Genomic DNA, 17365 nt, shown 5'->3' on the forward strand with positions numbered 1-17365 from the left:
GTTTCCTGGCTGTCCTCTGTAGCTCCAAACTCTGCTACCAATTAAGACAAACCTCTGGCAAGATAAGATTGCAGAGCATTTCACAGTCACACCAACATTTCACCCCACATAAACTTGTAGAAGTAAGTGACAATTGGTGGTGGAAACACCAAGGATGTAAATATACACTATGCACTTGCAGTTGCACTAAAATCTGATGGAGATATTTGCGGTTGCTGGGTAGGCAACCCGTCTGGCGGAGACCTGTGCTCCAAGTTATTTTCTAGTTCTATGTATCAAATTTATTTTGCATCTTAAGACATTTGTCTAATAAAAGATAAATATAAATATAAGTAATATTATATTATATCATTAAATGTACTAAGTGTACAAAATATGGTGTATTGTATTGTATTTCTTCCTAATTGAAAAAAGGATATGATACAAAGAGTCATTGTGTGGCTGACAGTGAGTACACAGTGAGATCCTGCTGGCTCTATCCGATTCCTAAAAATGTCTTCAGTATATTCAACAAATCCCATTGGCAAAGAAACCCTAAAACAAACAGCAGTGCAGTACAGCTAAATGTGTAGGCAGGCTAATGTATACTCTATGTATAAGCTGGAACACATGCTCAAAATATTAAAAGGTCAAGTCAAGACAATCCCAGATTCCAGAATAGGATTATGATAGATCCCTCTTTGGATAATGCTTATTTTCTCAGCAAAATACTTTCAACTTAAGGACCAAGCTGTGTGTTATGGACCTGTTGTTTGGAAGGATCGATTATGGTGTTGTGACATTGTGACATTTCTTAATTTCATCCTTGGTAGGTTTCCCAGGCCCATTTGACCATGGCACCACAGAATCCTTTGGGTGTGTGAATGTTTTGAATCACCTACACATCATTGCCACAATTGTCTCCCTCTCTCTCTCTCTGACGCACGCACGCATGCTGTTTACAGTTTAGGCATTTAGCAGACGCTTTTAATCCAAAGCGACTTACAATAAGCAGATACAAAACATCACAAGATAATATGTCAGTACATCAACAGCAATATAACAAGTGCAAATGGATATCTATCTAGAAAAAGAAAACACAATAAAATCAAAGTTCTAAAAAAACCTAAAAACAAATGCTAACTATCTCGCACATGATGCATACACACGCACACGCACACACACACACACACACACACACACACACACACACACACACGCGCGCGCGCACGCACACACACACACACACACACACACACACACACACACAAGACACATACACATACACATTGTAATGAGATTTTTGTTGGTGCACCAAGATGCACCAGGACTCCGGAGATCAAGCAGTGCTACTAGGAAAACTAGGAATCTGAAAGGTCTGGAAATCTGGAATCCAAAAGATCTGACAGATATCTTGATCAAACTACTACTTAGATAATGTGTACTTATTTGCGTGAGATTTGGTCATAATCTATAGGTATAGTAGCACAAATGTGTTAAACAAATAGCAGAAAATCTTGTCAGGCATAAATGGGTAGGCCTGTATGGAGAGTTGCGTGATGAGCCAAGGAATCCAGGGAAAAACATTTCACTGTACGACGGTTCAAGAGTTATAGGCCAAAATGTGAAGCGGCCTGTTATAGCACCACCATGGAGCAGATTTGAACATTTTGGGTTAGACTCTAACCCAAAATGTTCAAATAACCGTTGGCCCACTGGGAGTGTAAGTGGAAAGTTTCACGCCGATTGGTCCGGACTCCGGACCAACAGTGCCGGAGATTAGCTCTCACACATGAAACTGGACACACAGACACACACACACGGACGGACATGGATGAAAACATGTTTGGGCGGTGTAGCGATAAGGCCAGCGGACCTTGAGTGCCCGCGAAGAGCGGGCCAGGGCCGTGTGGCGCTCGCCGTGGTGAATGCAATCGTTATATTTAAGCCCAGGACGTAAGGCCTGGGCAAGCGCACGATAAACGCATGAATGGGATGAAGCCTTATCCCTACTTCGCCTTATCGCTACACCGCCCAAACGGGACTAGCCCGAAAACATAATGGCCTGGTGGAGATAGCGTGACAAGAATGGATAGTGCTAGGGAGTGAGGAGGAGTCTACAGAGTTTTGACTGAAGGGAAGATTATGCCACAGTTTGGGAGCCATTACGATGAAGTGTCTAGGAAGTGTGGAGTATTGATTGGCCAGGATATTTTAGGGAAGGTTTGAACAGACTTCCTGTGTTAGTTGATCTAAGTAAGCGGGGAAGGAGTGTGGGTTTGGATCATATCCTGAAGGTATAGCGGTGCCATGCCTTTGATTGCCTAGTGGGCCATCAGCAGTGTTTTGCAGTGGATGCAAGAATTACTGATCAGGTTATTGTCTCAGCCAGGCCGAAGACATGGCCGAGACTATGTTTTGCACTGGACATTACACTGTATGTCAGATGGACATTACACTGTATGTCCATCTGTGAACAGCTAATCTCCGGCACCGTTGTATGTGTGCGTGCGTGCGTGCGTGCGTGCGTGCAATGTGCGTGCATGAGAGAGAGGGAGAGGGAGAGGGAGAGGGAGAGGGAGAGGGAGAGGGAGAGGGAGAGAGTGACATACTGTACATTACAAGTAGGCTATGAGGATTTCCAAGAGAAAACTTTCAATTATCAGGCTATGACTAGGCTTAAAACATTCCTTCCATTTGGGGAAAAGCACCATCACCATCATCGTCATCCATAGTCTCTAATGTTGTCAAAGCCAGTGCAGTGTCAGTTTGATTACCTCATTAACAAATGACATGACCTTCCTGCTGAAACATGTTCAACAACTCTTAGTTATGAACATGTATGGCACTTCTTACAGAGAGAACTCACAAACTGCTTTACAGAAATAAAGATGAAACATTCAAATTACTAAAAACAACAAAAAAACAAACATCAAAAAACTAAACATCTAATACATTCCACAAATGCTTGTTTAAGCAGTAGTGTTTAAAGTGTTTCTTTAAAATGTCCTCTGAGGGTGCAGCTTTCAAGACCTGTGGAAGGGCATTCCATATACCTTTTTGTTTTTGACCTTTTTTCATCCTGCGGGGGTACTTCAGTTTTTAGCTTCACCCAGCTGAGTGCAGGGAGCAGTTAGGAGTTAAGTGTCGTGCTCAGGGACATTTTGACACGTAAGCCCTATTTAAAAAAAATATATCTAAAAGCTCACCGTGCATCACAGTTAAGCTTGTAGAGCTGCTATCTTCACTATTATTTATATTTTATTTAAAGTTTTGGAAAGTGTTTACATTTTAATACAGCATGCTTTGATATAAATGTTATATACGGTAGCTTCCTTAAATATAATTTGTTATGCTTTTTTGAAGCATTTTTAAAATCACCTAATCCAATTATTTAACTGGAAACACATTTGACTGAGCAACTTTCATTTGCAGTTGAGTAATGTTTCACCAGGATTATCTATACTTTGACTCAAGTACTGGGATAGAGTACTTTGGTCTACCAGTGCTAGAGCCTCATTTTGAAACATACTGTATAGTGATGTCCAGGACACTTCACTGACCTGCTACAACAATACATGCCCAGGACCCATAGGTCAGCTGACCAGGGTCTATTGGTCATTCCTCATACCAGGTTGGGCAGCAATAGTTGAATGGTTAGTGAGCCCGCCTGCAGGAAGCCTAAGGTTCAAAGTGTCCCTGAGCAAGATACTTAACCCTAACAGTTCCCCAAAACAAGTGCAGCACTTGTCCTAGCCTTGACAACCTTGCAGGCTTATGCAAACTCTAAAATATAATTTAGATAGCATGTTCTGTAGACAGATGCCAGGTTCATTTGTAGACCTGGCATCCATAGAAGTGTAAATAGTTTCAATGTACAGATTATTGATTTTTTTATGATCCTAGATTACTATTTCTATGCATTTGATGTATTACCTTGATTACTGTAAATCACTCTGGATTAGGAGCATCTGCTAAATGCCTAAATTGTAAACATGTTTCACCCAGCAGGTCCTGTCATTTGTTAAGGAGGTAATCAAATGGGCACTGTTTAAGCAGTAGTGCTTGTCGCCCTGAGACGTCTTACTAGTAATAATAATGAATTGTATTTTTATAGTGCTTTTCCAAGTGCTCAAATCGCTTTACAATGGTTCATTCATTCATACATTGGGAGGAGAAACGGCGAAAAGTCGACGCCAACGTCCTCACTTCCCACATTCACACACACGACACTGACCGGACTCATTGGAGGCAATGTGGGGTTCAGTGTCTTGCCCAAGGACACTTCAAAATGTGGACAAGAGGGACCGGGATCTGAACAGCCGACCCACGGATCATTGGACAGGCATCATCACACTATCCCTTTGTGTGTGTGTGTGTGTGTGTGTGTGTGTGTGTGTGTGTGTTTGCGTGTGTGTGTGTGTGCGTGTGTGTCTGTGTGCGTGTGTACGTGCATGCGCGCAAGTGTTTGTGTCACTCTCTTTCTTATATCTTTTACCTACAGTATAATATCTCTATGAAAGTCTCCCAAACTCTTCCTCAAATTCTCTCTTCGTCTTGCATTATGAAAGGCTCTCTCACACCACCTCTCCAACTCTGTGTCTCTGTTTTGCATTAGCCTCTCCCTCAACACCTCTCTATCAAGTGGACACACACAGAAGCACATGAATGCACACTCACACACACACACACACACACACACACACACACACACACACACACACACACACACACACGGACACACGGACACACACAGACTCTGAGTGTTACATGTAAAGTGTCAGTGCAGTTCTTATCCATTCGTGGGAGGTTAAATGTGGAAACAGGACCTGTGCTTCTCTCTCTCTCTCTCTCCTGTCTGATCTCTGTCTCGGTGAAAACACAGCAACCCAAATAAGGAGATTTGCTGCGGCTGAAGAGTTGAGTGAGTAGAACGCGGCAGAGTGGGCCAGCCAGACCATTCCTTAAAGGCCTTGGAAGAGTGGTTTGATAGGGGGAATGTGTGTGTGTGTGTAGTAGTAGTTGGTGAGTGTGTTTATCAGGGAGACGGGGTCTGAGTAGAGAGTAATGAGTGGATGGAGGATTGGATGGAGCTAGAGAAGGAGATGTGGAGGGGGGGCGTTAAAGGAGAGAGAGAGAGGGGGGTCATTAGTGCCTGGAGGCAGGTTTAGTTGCAGTTAAAATCACTGTCAGTAGCCTTGGGGCTTGAGTCTCCATCCCTCTACACCGGGCCAGGGTTCCTGCTCTTTCTGTCTCCTTTCTCTGCCTCCTCTGACTCACTGTCCCTTCTTCTTCTTCTTTCCCCCTCTGGCCCTTCTTTGGACTAAGGTTCCCTAAACGAAAAACGTTCATTTCTCACACAGGAGGACAATCTCTGGAAGGAGCACATCTCGAGCCAGAGGAGAGGCAACAGCATATCGACAGACGTCCTATACTACTACCTTTGTTCTTTTCGGTGAGGGACATCAGACGCCAACGCCACCATGGAGGCCATCAAGAAGAAGATGCAGATGTTGAAGCTGGACAAGGAGAACGCCATCGACCGGGCGGAGCAGGCTGAGACGGACAAGAAAGCAGCGGAGGACAAATGCAAACAGGTGAGGATCTGGGAGAGAGAGGGAGATGGCAAAGCCAAAAAGGAGAGATAAAGAGATCAAACTGCATGGATGCTTACAGTTGGTTAAACTAGAGAGTACAACTGGAAACAAATGGATCCATAAGGGTGCATGAGGTCAGGTCACATGTGTATACTTGCAGAGTTAAAAGACAGATTAACACTGAGGATTTTACTGTGTAGAGGTGGATCATGATGCCAAATTTAGAGAATGATAATTTGCTTCCTGTAAAATGTCATGGTGATTATTTGTACATTCACATTAACAACAGAAATAAACGACCAGTATATGTCAATAGCTGTAGAAATCCACCTCTTATCCAGTATTAGAGTTTGGGTTTTATTGCTGCTTACCGTTGGTCATCTTATTAGGTAATAATTGACAGCAGACATACTTCTAAGGAAATTGTCTGTGAAAAACCTTTTTACTGGAAACATTTCAAACAGATTGAGTTGAGAAAGTCTAGCTGAGTAAGATATTGGCACATTGATGTCCCCTCTGGCAATGCAACTATGCTCAAAACTGCTATTTCATATTTAATCCCTCCAAATAATACGTTAAAATGGAAAAGTAACTTACAAGTTTGGCCCTAAATATATTTTAGATATATTCCAAAAGGATAGACTAAAAAGCCAGGGTGAACAACTGGGACTCATTCAAAACTCCAACAGCTGCTAGTGAGCTCAGGTTCAGGACTGTGGTTGCACCCATGGTATACTTACAGCATATAAATGCTAGTCTTAAAACCATGTATAGGTACTATAGACACAACGTATCAAACATTGTGAGTGTCCTGGATTTGAGCAGTACCCACAGTGGCGTGTTATGACCAGTGCATAACAAATGAATAGAAGTCATGGAAGCGAAACAAAACATGATCATTCAGACTGGAGATGAGCGCCACAGGCTCTATGCAACAACAAATAGATGAGTAGGCTCTGGACACACGAACAACAGTTCAGGACTTAACAGTGTTGACAGGGAGACTTGGAACTTGCATCAGGATAATCCAAGGAGACAACACCACAGAGGGCTTGGCCCATTCAGGTGGTGAAGCCACCCACAATCAGGGCTTGTTCTCCATGCATAGAGGAAATTGTGAGGAGGCCCTGGTATGGTCAGAGACCTGGAAGAGCCTATTTGGGACCATACTGAGGAGAGTGTCATGGAGCATCTATCTGTATGTCTGTCTGTTCTAGTGTCCAGCGGATAGGCAGTTCCAACACTAGTTAGGGCACATCGCACATGCATGCAAATTAACAATAATTGATAATGCATGCACACACATAGTCACACATCAGACACACCAGCACACACAATAACGTGTGTACACATGCACACACAATAACGTGTGTACAACGCACACGTGCACGCATGCATGCACACATGCCCGCACGCACACACCAGGCCCAAAGTGCCTGTGTGTTCACTATGATAACAGCTGTATTTTTAGACAACAGAAGTGATAGACAGCGTGGAATCCATCAGGATTATCAAAAGCACTTCACAGCACCAAAGGCAGGCCCAGAGGGGAACTGATTAGGGGGAACAGTTAACTCTGTGTGTGTGTGTGTGTGTGTGTGTGTGTGTGTGTGTGTGTGTGTGTGTGTGTGTGTGTGTGTGTGTGTGTGCGCGCGCGTGCGTGCGGGAGAGAGAGAGAGAGAGAGAGAGAGAGAGAGAGAGAGAGAGAGAGAGAGAGAGAGAGAGAGAGAGAGAGAGAGAGAGAGAGAGAGAGAGAGAGAGAGAGAGAGAGAGAGAGAGATTAGACTGTACATACCAGGGCTCTTGTTATTAGGGACTAAAAATACAGCATTACCATTAACACTCAGATGGAGAGTCATAAACATGACATCTAATCAGTCCTCCAGTACATGATGTGCCTCTGGTGTAAAGCTATGGATGTCAACACAACACCTCCTGTCCTGGGCAACATAATACTTAATAAACCCATTGTAATTCAAACTTTTTTTGTTAGATTCATTGAAAATACCCATCCTTGGTTCGGGTGACTGATATTGTCCTGTTTTTTTCCTTTTTTTATTTTTTATTATTCTTTTCCTATTTTTTTGATAATTGTTTTGTAAAATGAAAAAAGAAATAAATACAAATCATAATAATAAACTGCATGAACTATTAAGCATGGCCAACACAGGACACAGGACAACATGCATTGTGTTGTTTTATAAAATACAATGTTTTATAAAATACAATGCATACAATACCGGTATTTCAAACCAAACAAAGCATCAGAAACACCCAGGGACACAATGAAGCCGATATCACGCAGGTAAAATACTTAACTCCAATGAATAGAATAGAATAGAATAGAATAGAATAGAAGAGTGTTCACCAGGCTAACAGAGTCATCTCATCCCCAGCTGGAGGATGAGTTGCAGGACCTGCAGAAGAAGATGAAGATGACAGAGGATGAGTTGGACAAACACACAGAGGGCCTGAAAGATGCTCAGGAGAAACTGGAACAGTCAGAGAAGGCGGCAACAGACGTAAGTGAAGGGGCCAGCCGCCACACACACACCTGCACACATGCACACACACAGATGCACACATGCACACACGGGCACGCACACACACACATGTTCGCTAGCACGCACGCACCAGCCTGTGGATGGTCCATTGGTTCATTATAGCGGCTCTCAATGCCAGTACCAGCTGTGAGATTCCTTTGATCAGCTGTGGTCTGGAGCACATCACAGAGTCTGTTACATTCCTGTGCAGCCAGTCCTGAAAGATGAGCACACCAGTACCCTGTAGTGTACACACACACACACACACAGACACGCCCACGCGCCCGCGCACGCCACGCACACACACACACACACACACACACACACACACACACACACACACACACACACACACACACACACACACACACACACACAGTGTGTTAAAAGACACAGTGTGTTAAAAGACAGGTATTTTATATCTTGCAGCTGTAACATCATCATAACACTGTACATTCATAACACTACAGAAAAGTACTTCCCCAATTCGTCCATTTTGTATTAGCATCTGGTTCTTATACAGTACATTGACGCAAAACCTGAATTCTTTGATGGTATCACACACAGGCGTCCATTAAAGATGTAGTCACTATGGATGGAAAAAGTAAACATTTTTCATGTAACTTGCCAAACAGTGATCTGTCTTAAAGATTATGATTGTGGTGAATGATGATGATGACAAAATGACACACTGTTCTGCTTGGGGCTAAATAGCATAATCTTAATCAGTTATCGCATATGATATCATCACCACAGACCCACTTTCATCCTCATAAAGGATAATTGTTCTCTAAAACAGTCTCGAAAACAAATCTGCCCGCTTCAAATGGTTCTACTGATGAATCATCGGTCACAATCTTTGACCAAAGATACAATTATGGATTGTGGTGATACTGCAAACCACAGTAGTATCTGTCAGTGATGATGGTTCCTTGACCATTTGGGAGAAAAAGAGATCAACAGGGAGTCTAACAGGGAGAGAGAGAGAGAGAGAGAGAGAGAGAGAGAGAGAGAGAGAGAGAGAGAGAGAGAGAGAAGGAGGGAGAGGCAGTGGGAGGGAGGGCATGGGTGGGAGAGAGGAGAGAGACACAGCCTACCTTCCACCAGGATGTTTCATTGTTTCAGTGTTGTGGAGGACATCCCATGGAAACACTGCATTGTACTGGACTTGGAGAAAGAGGAAGTGGCTAAACAGACACAGTCACACATAGGATTAGCTTCATCCAGTTATAAAATAAGCTTAAAGGAGTAGTTCACCCCCAAAATGATTTTTTTTTATTAGTCACACCATGGAGACTTGAGTTCAAAAAAAAAAAACAAAAAAAAAAACAGCGCATTCCTAAGACAAAAAATGTATTATAGTAGATTTACACCCATTGATTCTGATAGGGACCCAAATGCATGGGCCTGGATGGGGACCCAAATACAAGGCCCTGGATGGGGACCCAAATGCATTTGGGTCAGAATCAATGGGGGTAAATTTACTTGACCCTTGACCCTAAATTTACCCCATTGATTCTGACCCAAATGCATTTTGGTCCCCATTCCAGGCCCATGCATTTGGGTCCCCGTCCAGAATCAATGGGGGTAAATTTACTATAATTTTCTTTTGTCTTACAAAAAAATATTATTGAACTCAAGTCTCCATGGTGTGACTAATCAATAGGATAACAAGTCATTTTGGGGGTGAACTACTCCTTTAATGATTATAAAATGTGTGATTAAAAATGCTGGGCACCAAAGCAGATATTTGAATGAGTCTTGCACAACACGCTTGAAAGTATTTCCAACAGTGACCTCGGGTCTACGGCACACAGCCGCACACTGCTCAACACACAGATAAGGCCTGCAGTGGAATGGACATGCAGCTCTGAGGAATTCTGCTCCACTGCCATGAATGACCTTCCACAAGTCTCTTATTAGAGGCAGCAGTCAAGTCATTACACATCTATATCCACACAGCCTGCGCTGACCAGACAGACAACCTGGTGGGGGTGGGGATGGGAGCATAGCAAGCCAATGATCCAGACAGGCTATAGCAATAATAGCCTACGGTATGTGCGTGTGTGTGATGATTCACAGTGAATAAAGATGACATGATCAACCGGTAGTAGGCTACTACTGATGTTCACAGCCAGTTAGGGCTGGCCTGCCAAGAAAAACAAACACAGGCTTTGTCCCGTAAATCTCAGGAAACTATTTCAATATTAGCATATAGAGATTTGAGAAACACAATGCCTGGGGGTGGAAAGTAGGTGGTGCCACAGGTAGCTGAGCCACGATGCCGTCACTGATTGATTGATTGAATATTTTATTGGTCACAATGAACAACAATCACATGTACAATAGACACATTTAAGATGCAGCATAACACAGGTAGCCTGATTTAAGCAGTCCACTCAGAGAGTGGGCGGGTTTATTGGCTGGAGCCAGGCAACAGCACAGGTACAGTTTGAACATCCTGCCCAACAGGAACATCCCGAATAAGGCCTTTTACGGTCTTTTTTTCCATCGGAAGTCCTTGGCACTCAATTTACAGACATAGCAACCATAACAAGAATAACATTTGTTGCATTTACAAGAAGGAAAATAAGTAAAAAATACACAATATGCTCAGCGCAGGGAAAACATGGGGGTAGTTGTAAGGTAAATGGGGGGGGGGGGGGGGTGCCTATGTTAGTGCCTATGTTACAACAGCAACAGTGGTAAAGATGGTAATGCGAGGAAAAGGGCTGGGTTTGAATCCCCAGCTAGCAGAGAAAGTGGAGCGCAGTGGCAGGGGCTCTGGTATGCTTGGAATGCAGCTAAGGCAAACAGAAAGGGCCACACTCATGTGTCTAATGAAATCAATGCCTCCAGCTTTTCCGGTGCAAGGGGGCAAATCAAGCGGGGAGTCAAACACAAATGTAGGCCTAGAGTGGTTCTCAAACTTGGGGTCAGGACCCCAAGTGGGGTCCCCAAATTATTTTGTGGGGTCCCCAGATGATTAACTTAATGTGCAACTTTGTTTTCTCACTCAACAGTAAACAAACCAACATAACGTTTGAGTGTATAGAGGGTATCTGCACAATATTAGAAGCATAAAATGTGAAAATAGCCAGATCTGCTATTTTCACAATAGAACCGTGTTATACAAAATGTAATGCCTCAACTCTTAGTGCTCGTCAGGGTGGGGGGTGGGGGTGGTCCCCAGTTAAAATATGATTATTTTGGGGGGTCACGGCATGAAAAGGTTGAGGACCACTGATGTAGAGGGTGAAACCTGGACCCCTGCCCTGAACTGAACACAACTGTGCAGAGAAGTGAACCTTAAAGCTATCCTGATGAACTGTGATGTGTTGTGCAGCCATGCCCACGTGTACTTAATCAAAGCCTTGTTATGCGAATAGGAAATTGTGAATGTAAACACAGGCCAGACTTCTAGTATAGCGTGAAAGAACTTAGTAACATAAATCTGTAACAGGCGGCGGGCCCACTCAGCACATGCTTTAAGAATATATTCAACCAGACAAATACCAGCTACACACACACACACACACACACACACACACACACACACACACTGTTCTCTGTCTGCTGGTCTGATTGGCTCTGTCATCTGGGTGATGCTCAGGGCTGATATGGCTTATTTAAACTGTAAAGATAACTATGATAATTTTATGGTATGGGGGCAAGTTTTAAGACAACGCACGCAGACTTTTAAAGATGCCAACAGGCTTTGCTTAAAATATGTCGGACTCGGGCAACCAAATTATTGTGATCACGAGTTCAAAATGTACATATTTTTTAATTTTATTAGCAGTAAAAGAGTCAAATCCGTTTTGTTCATTCTTTGTTTGGAATTACATTATCTGGCTAACTGGCTTATGTGTCAGTGTGTGTACCATGTCCATGACTTTACAATAAAAAAATGAAACCAGTTCAAACTGACTTTGAAAAGTCAGTGAAAAAAGGAGTGAACCCATAGCCTTTTGCAAATCACATCAGTCACAGTCACAGAGATATTTTTTACACACACACACACACGCACGCACGCACGCGCACACACACACACACACACACACACACACGCACGCACGCACGCACGCACACACACACACACACACACACACACACACACACACACACACACACACACAACACACCTTGGCTATTTTCAAAGATTTTGTACTCTTGCTTTTGGTAGCCTACTTTAAGTACACTTTGATGCCAACACTTTCATACAACTTTTACTCTCAAGTAGCCTCCCTACATTTTGTAACAGAGTATTTCTACTACATTAAGTCAAATATGTGAGTAGCCTACTTTTTCCACCACTGAATACGCCCCGCCTATCCCGCCTGGAACCGTTACCTCATCAACCAAATCCTCTCGTCCCAGAGTTCGAGACTCCGATCGCGCTTCGCTTCAGTTCAGTTTAATTTCCTCCCATTCCATTCCGCCAGAGCAGAGCAGCTCCTCCACAACCAGCCGGACCGCCGTGCCACGTGAATGCGTTACATTCCAAACAACTCTTCAGCCCGAAAACGAGAAGCTGTTGTGATCCCTGCAGAGAGACTGAACATCACAAGAAGAAACATCTGAGTGAGCACCTGGACAGGACACGGCGTGGGGTTATATAACTTTTTCTCGTTTGTTTTTGCACTTGAAGATTTCGTTTCATTCCCAAAGACACTTTGACCAAACGGATCTGTATATAATATATTTTTTTAAATAAGATATTTGTGCTGTTATTTTCTGTAGACCGACGCATCAACAAACAAACATTTGCACAGCGCGAGGTTATAGTCTTATTTAGTTTGTTGTATATTTTTTTAGTCTTATATTCTTGTATAGCAGATAGCGTTAGAATGGCAGGTCTGAATTCTCTGGATGCTGTGAAGAGGAAGATCCAGTGTTTGCAGCAGCAGGCGGACGACGCAGAGGACCGCGCTCAGATCCTACAGAGAGAGCTGGACAGTGAACGGGAACTCCGAGAGAAAGTGAGGAAAAATCTTTTCAGCCTAGTAGGCTGAGCCTACTAGCCTACAGTTTTCAAATGATTGAAGTTGGAGTAAAAGTAGGTTATCCGAGATGTAGTAGTGGAGTAGAAGTAAAAGTATTGAAAACTGGAAATCCTCAAGTAAAGTAAAAAGTGTACGTAAGTACAGTACTTAACTTGAGTAGGCTGAATGTAATAGTTACTTTACACCACTGGGAAACAATGAGCAGATTCTTTAGTACTTTTACGTTCCTTTACCCTCAGTTTCTGTCTCTTCAATCTCTTTTCTCGGACCCCGTCTACTTTCATTTGCCACGATGTGACAGTAAATTGGTGCTGATGAGATGACGGTGAATGAATGCATTTCGGGGCAAACAAAGTGAACTTTTTTGCATCGGTTCATTGATTCATCGGCCGGTGTGTGAGGTGACACAGCCATAGGACACAATGCAAGGCGTTGGTCTCCTGAAAAAAGAAAAAGAAGTGTGGACTCCTGCAGGTCCTAGTGCTTGCTCCGTTCCCCCTTCTGTAATGTGATGCAGTGATTCTCAAACCTCTTCATGTCAAGGACCCCCAAATTGACACTTATGAGCCAGAGGAACCCCATTTGAAAGGCTATGCCAGGAACCCCCTTTAGAGAAGATTTGTAAGGCTCTAGGATGCATTATGCTACAGACCTCCATTTAATGGTATTTCTATCTCTGGGACCCCAGTTTATATTGTAAAATCAATGTTAATTTAACTGAGTGTAAAAATTGAACCAAATTGACCCGTTAGGTTCGATTTGTATCTGAGTTACATACCCAATGAGATTCCATTTGGTTCCTAACTATCATTTAGCTGGGGACCCCCTGGAACTCCCTCAAGGACCCCTGGGCGTCCCCAGACCCCACTTTGAGAACCAATGGCCAACAGATACACTTAGGCAAAGTCAGTGAATCATTAACTAATTGGTTTATGAGCAATTGTAGCCAACCAGACAGCCTATCCTGTAGTTTGGTTTTCTAAAGACTGCATTTTTACCAACATCATCATATATCTAAGCTATTTAGTCATTTTGTATAACTTCCTTTACTGTATATGAGTCTTAATAACACATTGATAAGCTTGGTTTTGCATAGTACTAGTTATTCTGAATCTGCCATATCAGTGGTTCTCAAAATAGTGCCCAGACCAGGAACCCTCAGGGTTCCAAATGGACCCTTACATGTCTGTAACCCTTGACAGTGTACAGGTCCACATTTGCTTCCATCTGTACACTCTCAGAGATATGGGGGTCCTTGAAATTAAAACGTTTGAGAACCACATGTGCCATATGATAGCATGAAGGCCTACACTGGAGGTTGCTAAAGACGGAACAAGTGGAGGGAGGGAAGAGTAGGTGTTGCCTGTGTAGGTGGAGGGGATGACATGATGAAAGGAGCCAATTTAAGTAGAGCTTTTCCCTTCAGTACAGACCTTTTAATTAGCGGAAATTGGAGTTTACTCATCTTTTATATGCGGCAGTGGCTCAGGGGTAGAGAAACACGGAGGGTTCCCGAAGGGTTCCCAGTTCGATCCCGGGCTCCCCCAGAGCTAGTGTCGAAGACTCCTTGAGCAAGACTCTGAACCCCTAGTTGCTCCCGGTGAGCAGGTTGGTGCCTTGCATGGTTTGCTCCGCCATCAGTGTATGAATGTGTGTGTGAATGGGTGAACGTAATCCACAATCTCTGTAAAGCGCCTTGGATAAAGGCGCTATATAAATGCACCATTTACCATTTATTTGTAAATGTATACAAACCATTTGAATGTAAATTCATATAACATGCATTATATCATGTAGTTAGTGCCAGTGTAGATGTGGCGAGCCCTTAGACTTAAGTCAAACCAAAAAAAAAAATGTCTCAACGTTATTCTCAAAGTAAGTCGTAGGCAAGTCAACCATTGTTCTTGTCCTCTTTAAACCACGTGAGCTGACGACAGCATAGCACCTGTACCTGGTGCATGTCCTGTTCAGTAGGTTATATATGTATTGGAGGTAGCCTACTGTCATTGCTGTAGGAGGGTGGGAACTTTGTATGTCCAAAACCATTACTTTTCAGGAAATTGAAAAGAAAACTCATGTTCCATTAGATCCAATCAATGTACAGTAGTTAATACTTGTGGTTAAATATCTATAAAAGCCCACAGACAGAATTAACCACTTTCACTTTCAGAAATAGCAGATCTACAAGCTCAGCTCATATCACGTTATGACGCATAGTGAGCTTGGAGATCAGCTGTATGTCTTGTGTTACTTTTGCTTGACACTTATGGAGATTAAAGGTTGCTACTAGACCATTTAGTTAACGCAGGGCACTAAATGTTCTTGCCCTCGTAGTCACATCCCAGATGTACGTGTGTGTGTGGTGGGGGTGGGGTGGGGTTAATGATGGGGATATATTAGAGTGGACAGAGAATTTATGGGCGTGGCACCTTGGTAATTGTCAAAAAGCCATGCCTTTTTCAACTTTGTATTTCAAAAGGCCACATTCTCTTTTAGTGCAAAACAACATACATCCCAGACTAGTCCAGGGAGGCATAAAGGTTTAAGGGGACCGTTAAGGCCACTGCTGTGTACACTTGTAAACAATGGTCCAGTGAGCCAGGTATGACTGAATGAAGAACAGGCTCAACGTCAAGCTCATTGACCTGAGATGGTGATTACAGGAAGTAGCTGAACTACAATGTGTAAGGATACCAAGAGCCAGGAAAATGGCGTAAAATACATGTATGTATTTACAAGAAAGGAACACACACGCACGCACACACGCACACACACACACACACACACACACACACACACACACACACACACACACACACACACACACACACACACACACACACACACACACACACTTTTGAGTAGTTTCATCCCTGTCAATCGTAAAGCATAGACATAGAGATTTCTCAAAGCACATGCTGTTAAATGTTTATAGAAGAATAGCATGTGTGGCTGGCTGGCTACCTCAAGGGTACCATATGTGAATAATTGGGGCAACCCGTAGTGATTTCTTGGCACAACAGCCCCTTTCATTGGAACAAGGCTGAGATCAAAACCGGAACCTTGCTGAGACTATTAAGTTAATGAATCATTTTTTGAATATGTTGAGCCAACAACAGAGGCACATTTGGCCACATTTCTTGCTGAGAATTAAATGTAATTACTTAATGTTATTCCTAATTTGGTTTTGATGCCTCCTGAGACCTTACTTAACCACCCAATAATGTTAGATTACAGGTCATGACACAGTCTAATCTGGAAACACTCGTTTACACCGATGTGTTTCATCCATGGACTTCATTTACATGATGCTCTTCAGGGTGTTTGTCTTTTTCACAGCCTTTATGATGTTGTTGATGGTTAAGGGTTAACAGTTCAGCCAAAGATAATTTGCCTGTATTTCATCCCTGACTATGGGAATTCTCCATGAAAAGCAATGGACAAGCTGAGAGCACAAACCGTCAGCCAAGACCTCCTCTCAGTCAAGACGGTTCCCAGGCCTTACGGTCTAAGACAGGGATCTTAGACCTTCACTACCTTATCAATCATAGATTCCATATTTCATTGTTTGACAGCACAATCGTCAGTGTATTTTGGATTCATGTCAATTTGTGTTTTCAGATATTTAACCACTTGAACCGTCAATACTTAATAAACTTTACCTTTAACTCTGAGCTTGTAGATCTGCTATTTTTGGCTAAAGTTCTCAGAATATGGACGCTAGTGTTCAAGTGGTTAGTATAAAAAAGAAGGAAAAAAAGTTTCTATCACTCAAAAATTTGGAGGACCCCCTGTAGTAACTCTGAGTACCCCTAGGGGTCCTGGACCCCCTGTTGAAGACCCATAGTCTAAGAAACATGAATCACCATATTCATGATATATTCAAATTTAGGATACGTTATACATAATAGTAATACAGTAGTAGTGATGCGGCAGTAATAGATAACACAAACACTGGTGTAAGTGTTATGCTGTTCCATTGCTTTTGCCACCTTTGCTTCACTTTTTCTGTAGTTTTGTTTTGCTGTTCATCCTTCTATAAATTCATGAATCTCTGCGTGTGTGCATGTGAGTGAGTGTGTGTCCTGTCTGCGTACATCGAGAACCACTCGCCCGATCAACTTTAATCGTGTGCCTATCGCAGAGGACCCGAGAGAGTGATGAGTTGAGTGGGAAGTCGGTCGGATTCTTGTTTGCCCAAAACAATATTGATAAATCCTCCTATATGGAGTACCCTGAT

At 42.9% G+C, this 17365-nt stretch overlaps 1 protein-coding gene across 3 annotated transcripts in view; it reads left to right on the plus strand.

The window, feature by feature from the left end:
* Nucleotides 1-5462: 5462 nt before the first annotated feature.
* tpm4a (tropomyosin 4a) overlaps nt 5463-17365 on the plus strand; it is a gene marked incomplete at both ends in the record, with an annotated part of 34937 nt that continues 23034 nt past the window's right edge. For 2 of the 3 annotated variants that reach the window (XM_080732369.1, XM_080732370.1), the window contains 2 exons: nt 5463-5576; nt 7973-8098. In XM_080732369.1, the coding sequence (XP_080588495.1) occupies nt 5463-5576; nt 7973-8098 (240 nt within the window). Of the gene's footprint in view, nt 5577-7972; nt 8099-12594; nt 13102-17365 lie in introns of those variants that run through there. The other variant, XM_080732371.1, reaches the window with a different exon arrangement.

Source organism: Nannobrachium achirus (genome assembly GCF_963921795.1).
Source record: "Nannobrachium achirus genome assembly, chromosome: 1".
In the NCBI taxonomy this organism is placed as follows: Eukaryota; Metazoa; Chordata; class Actinopteri; order Myctophiformes; family Myctophidae; genus Nannobrachium; species Nannobrachium achirus.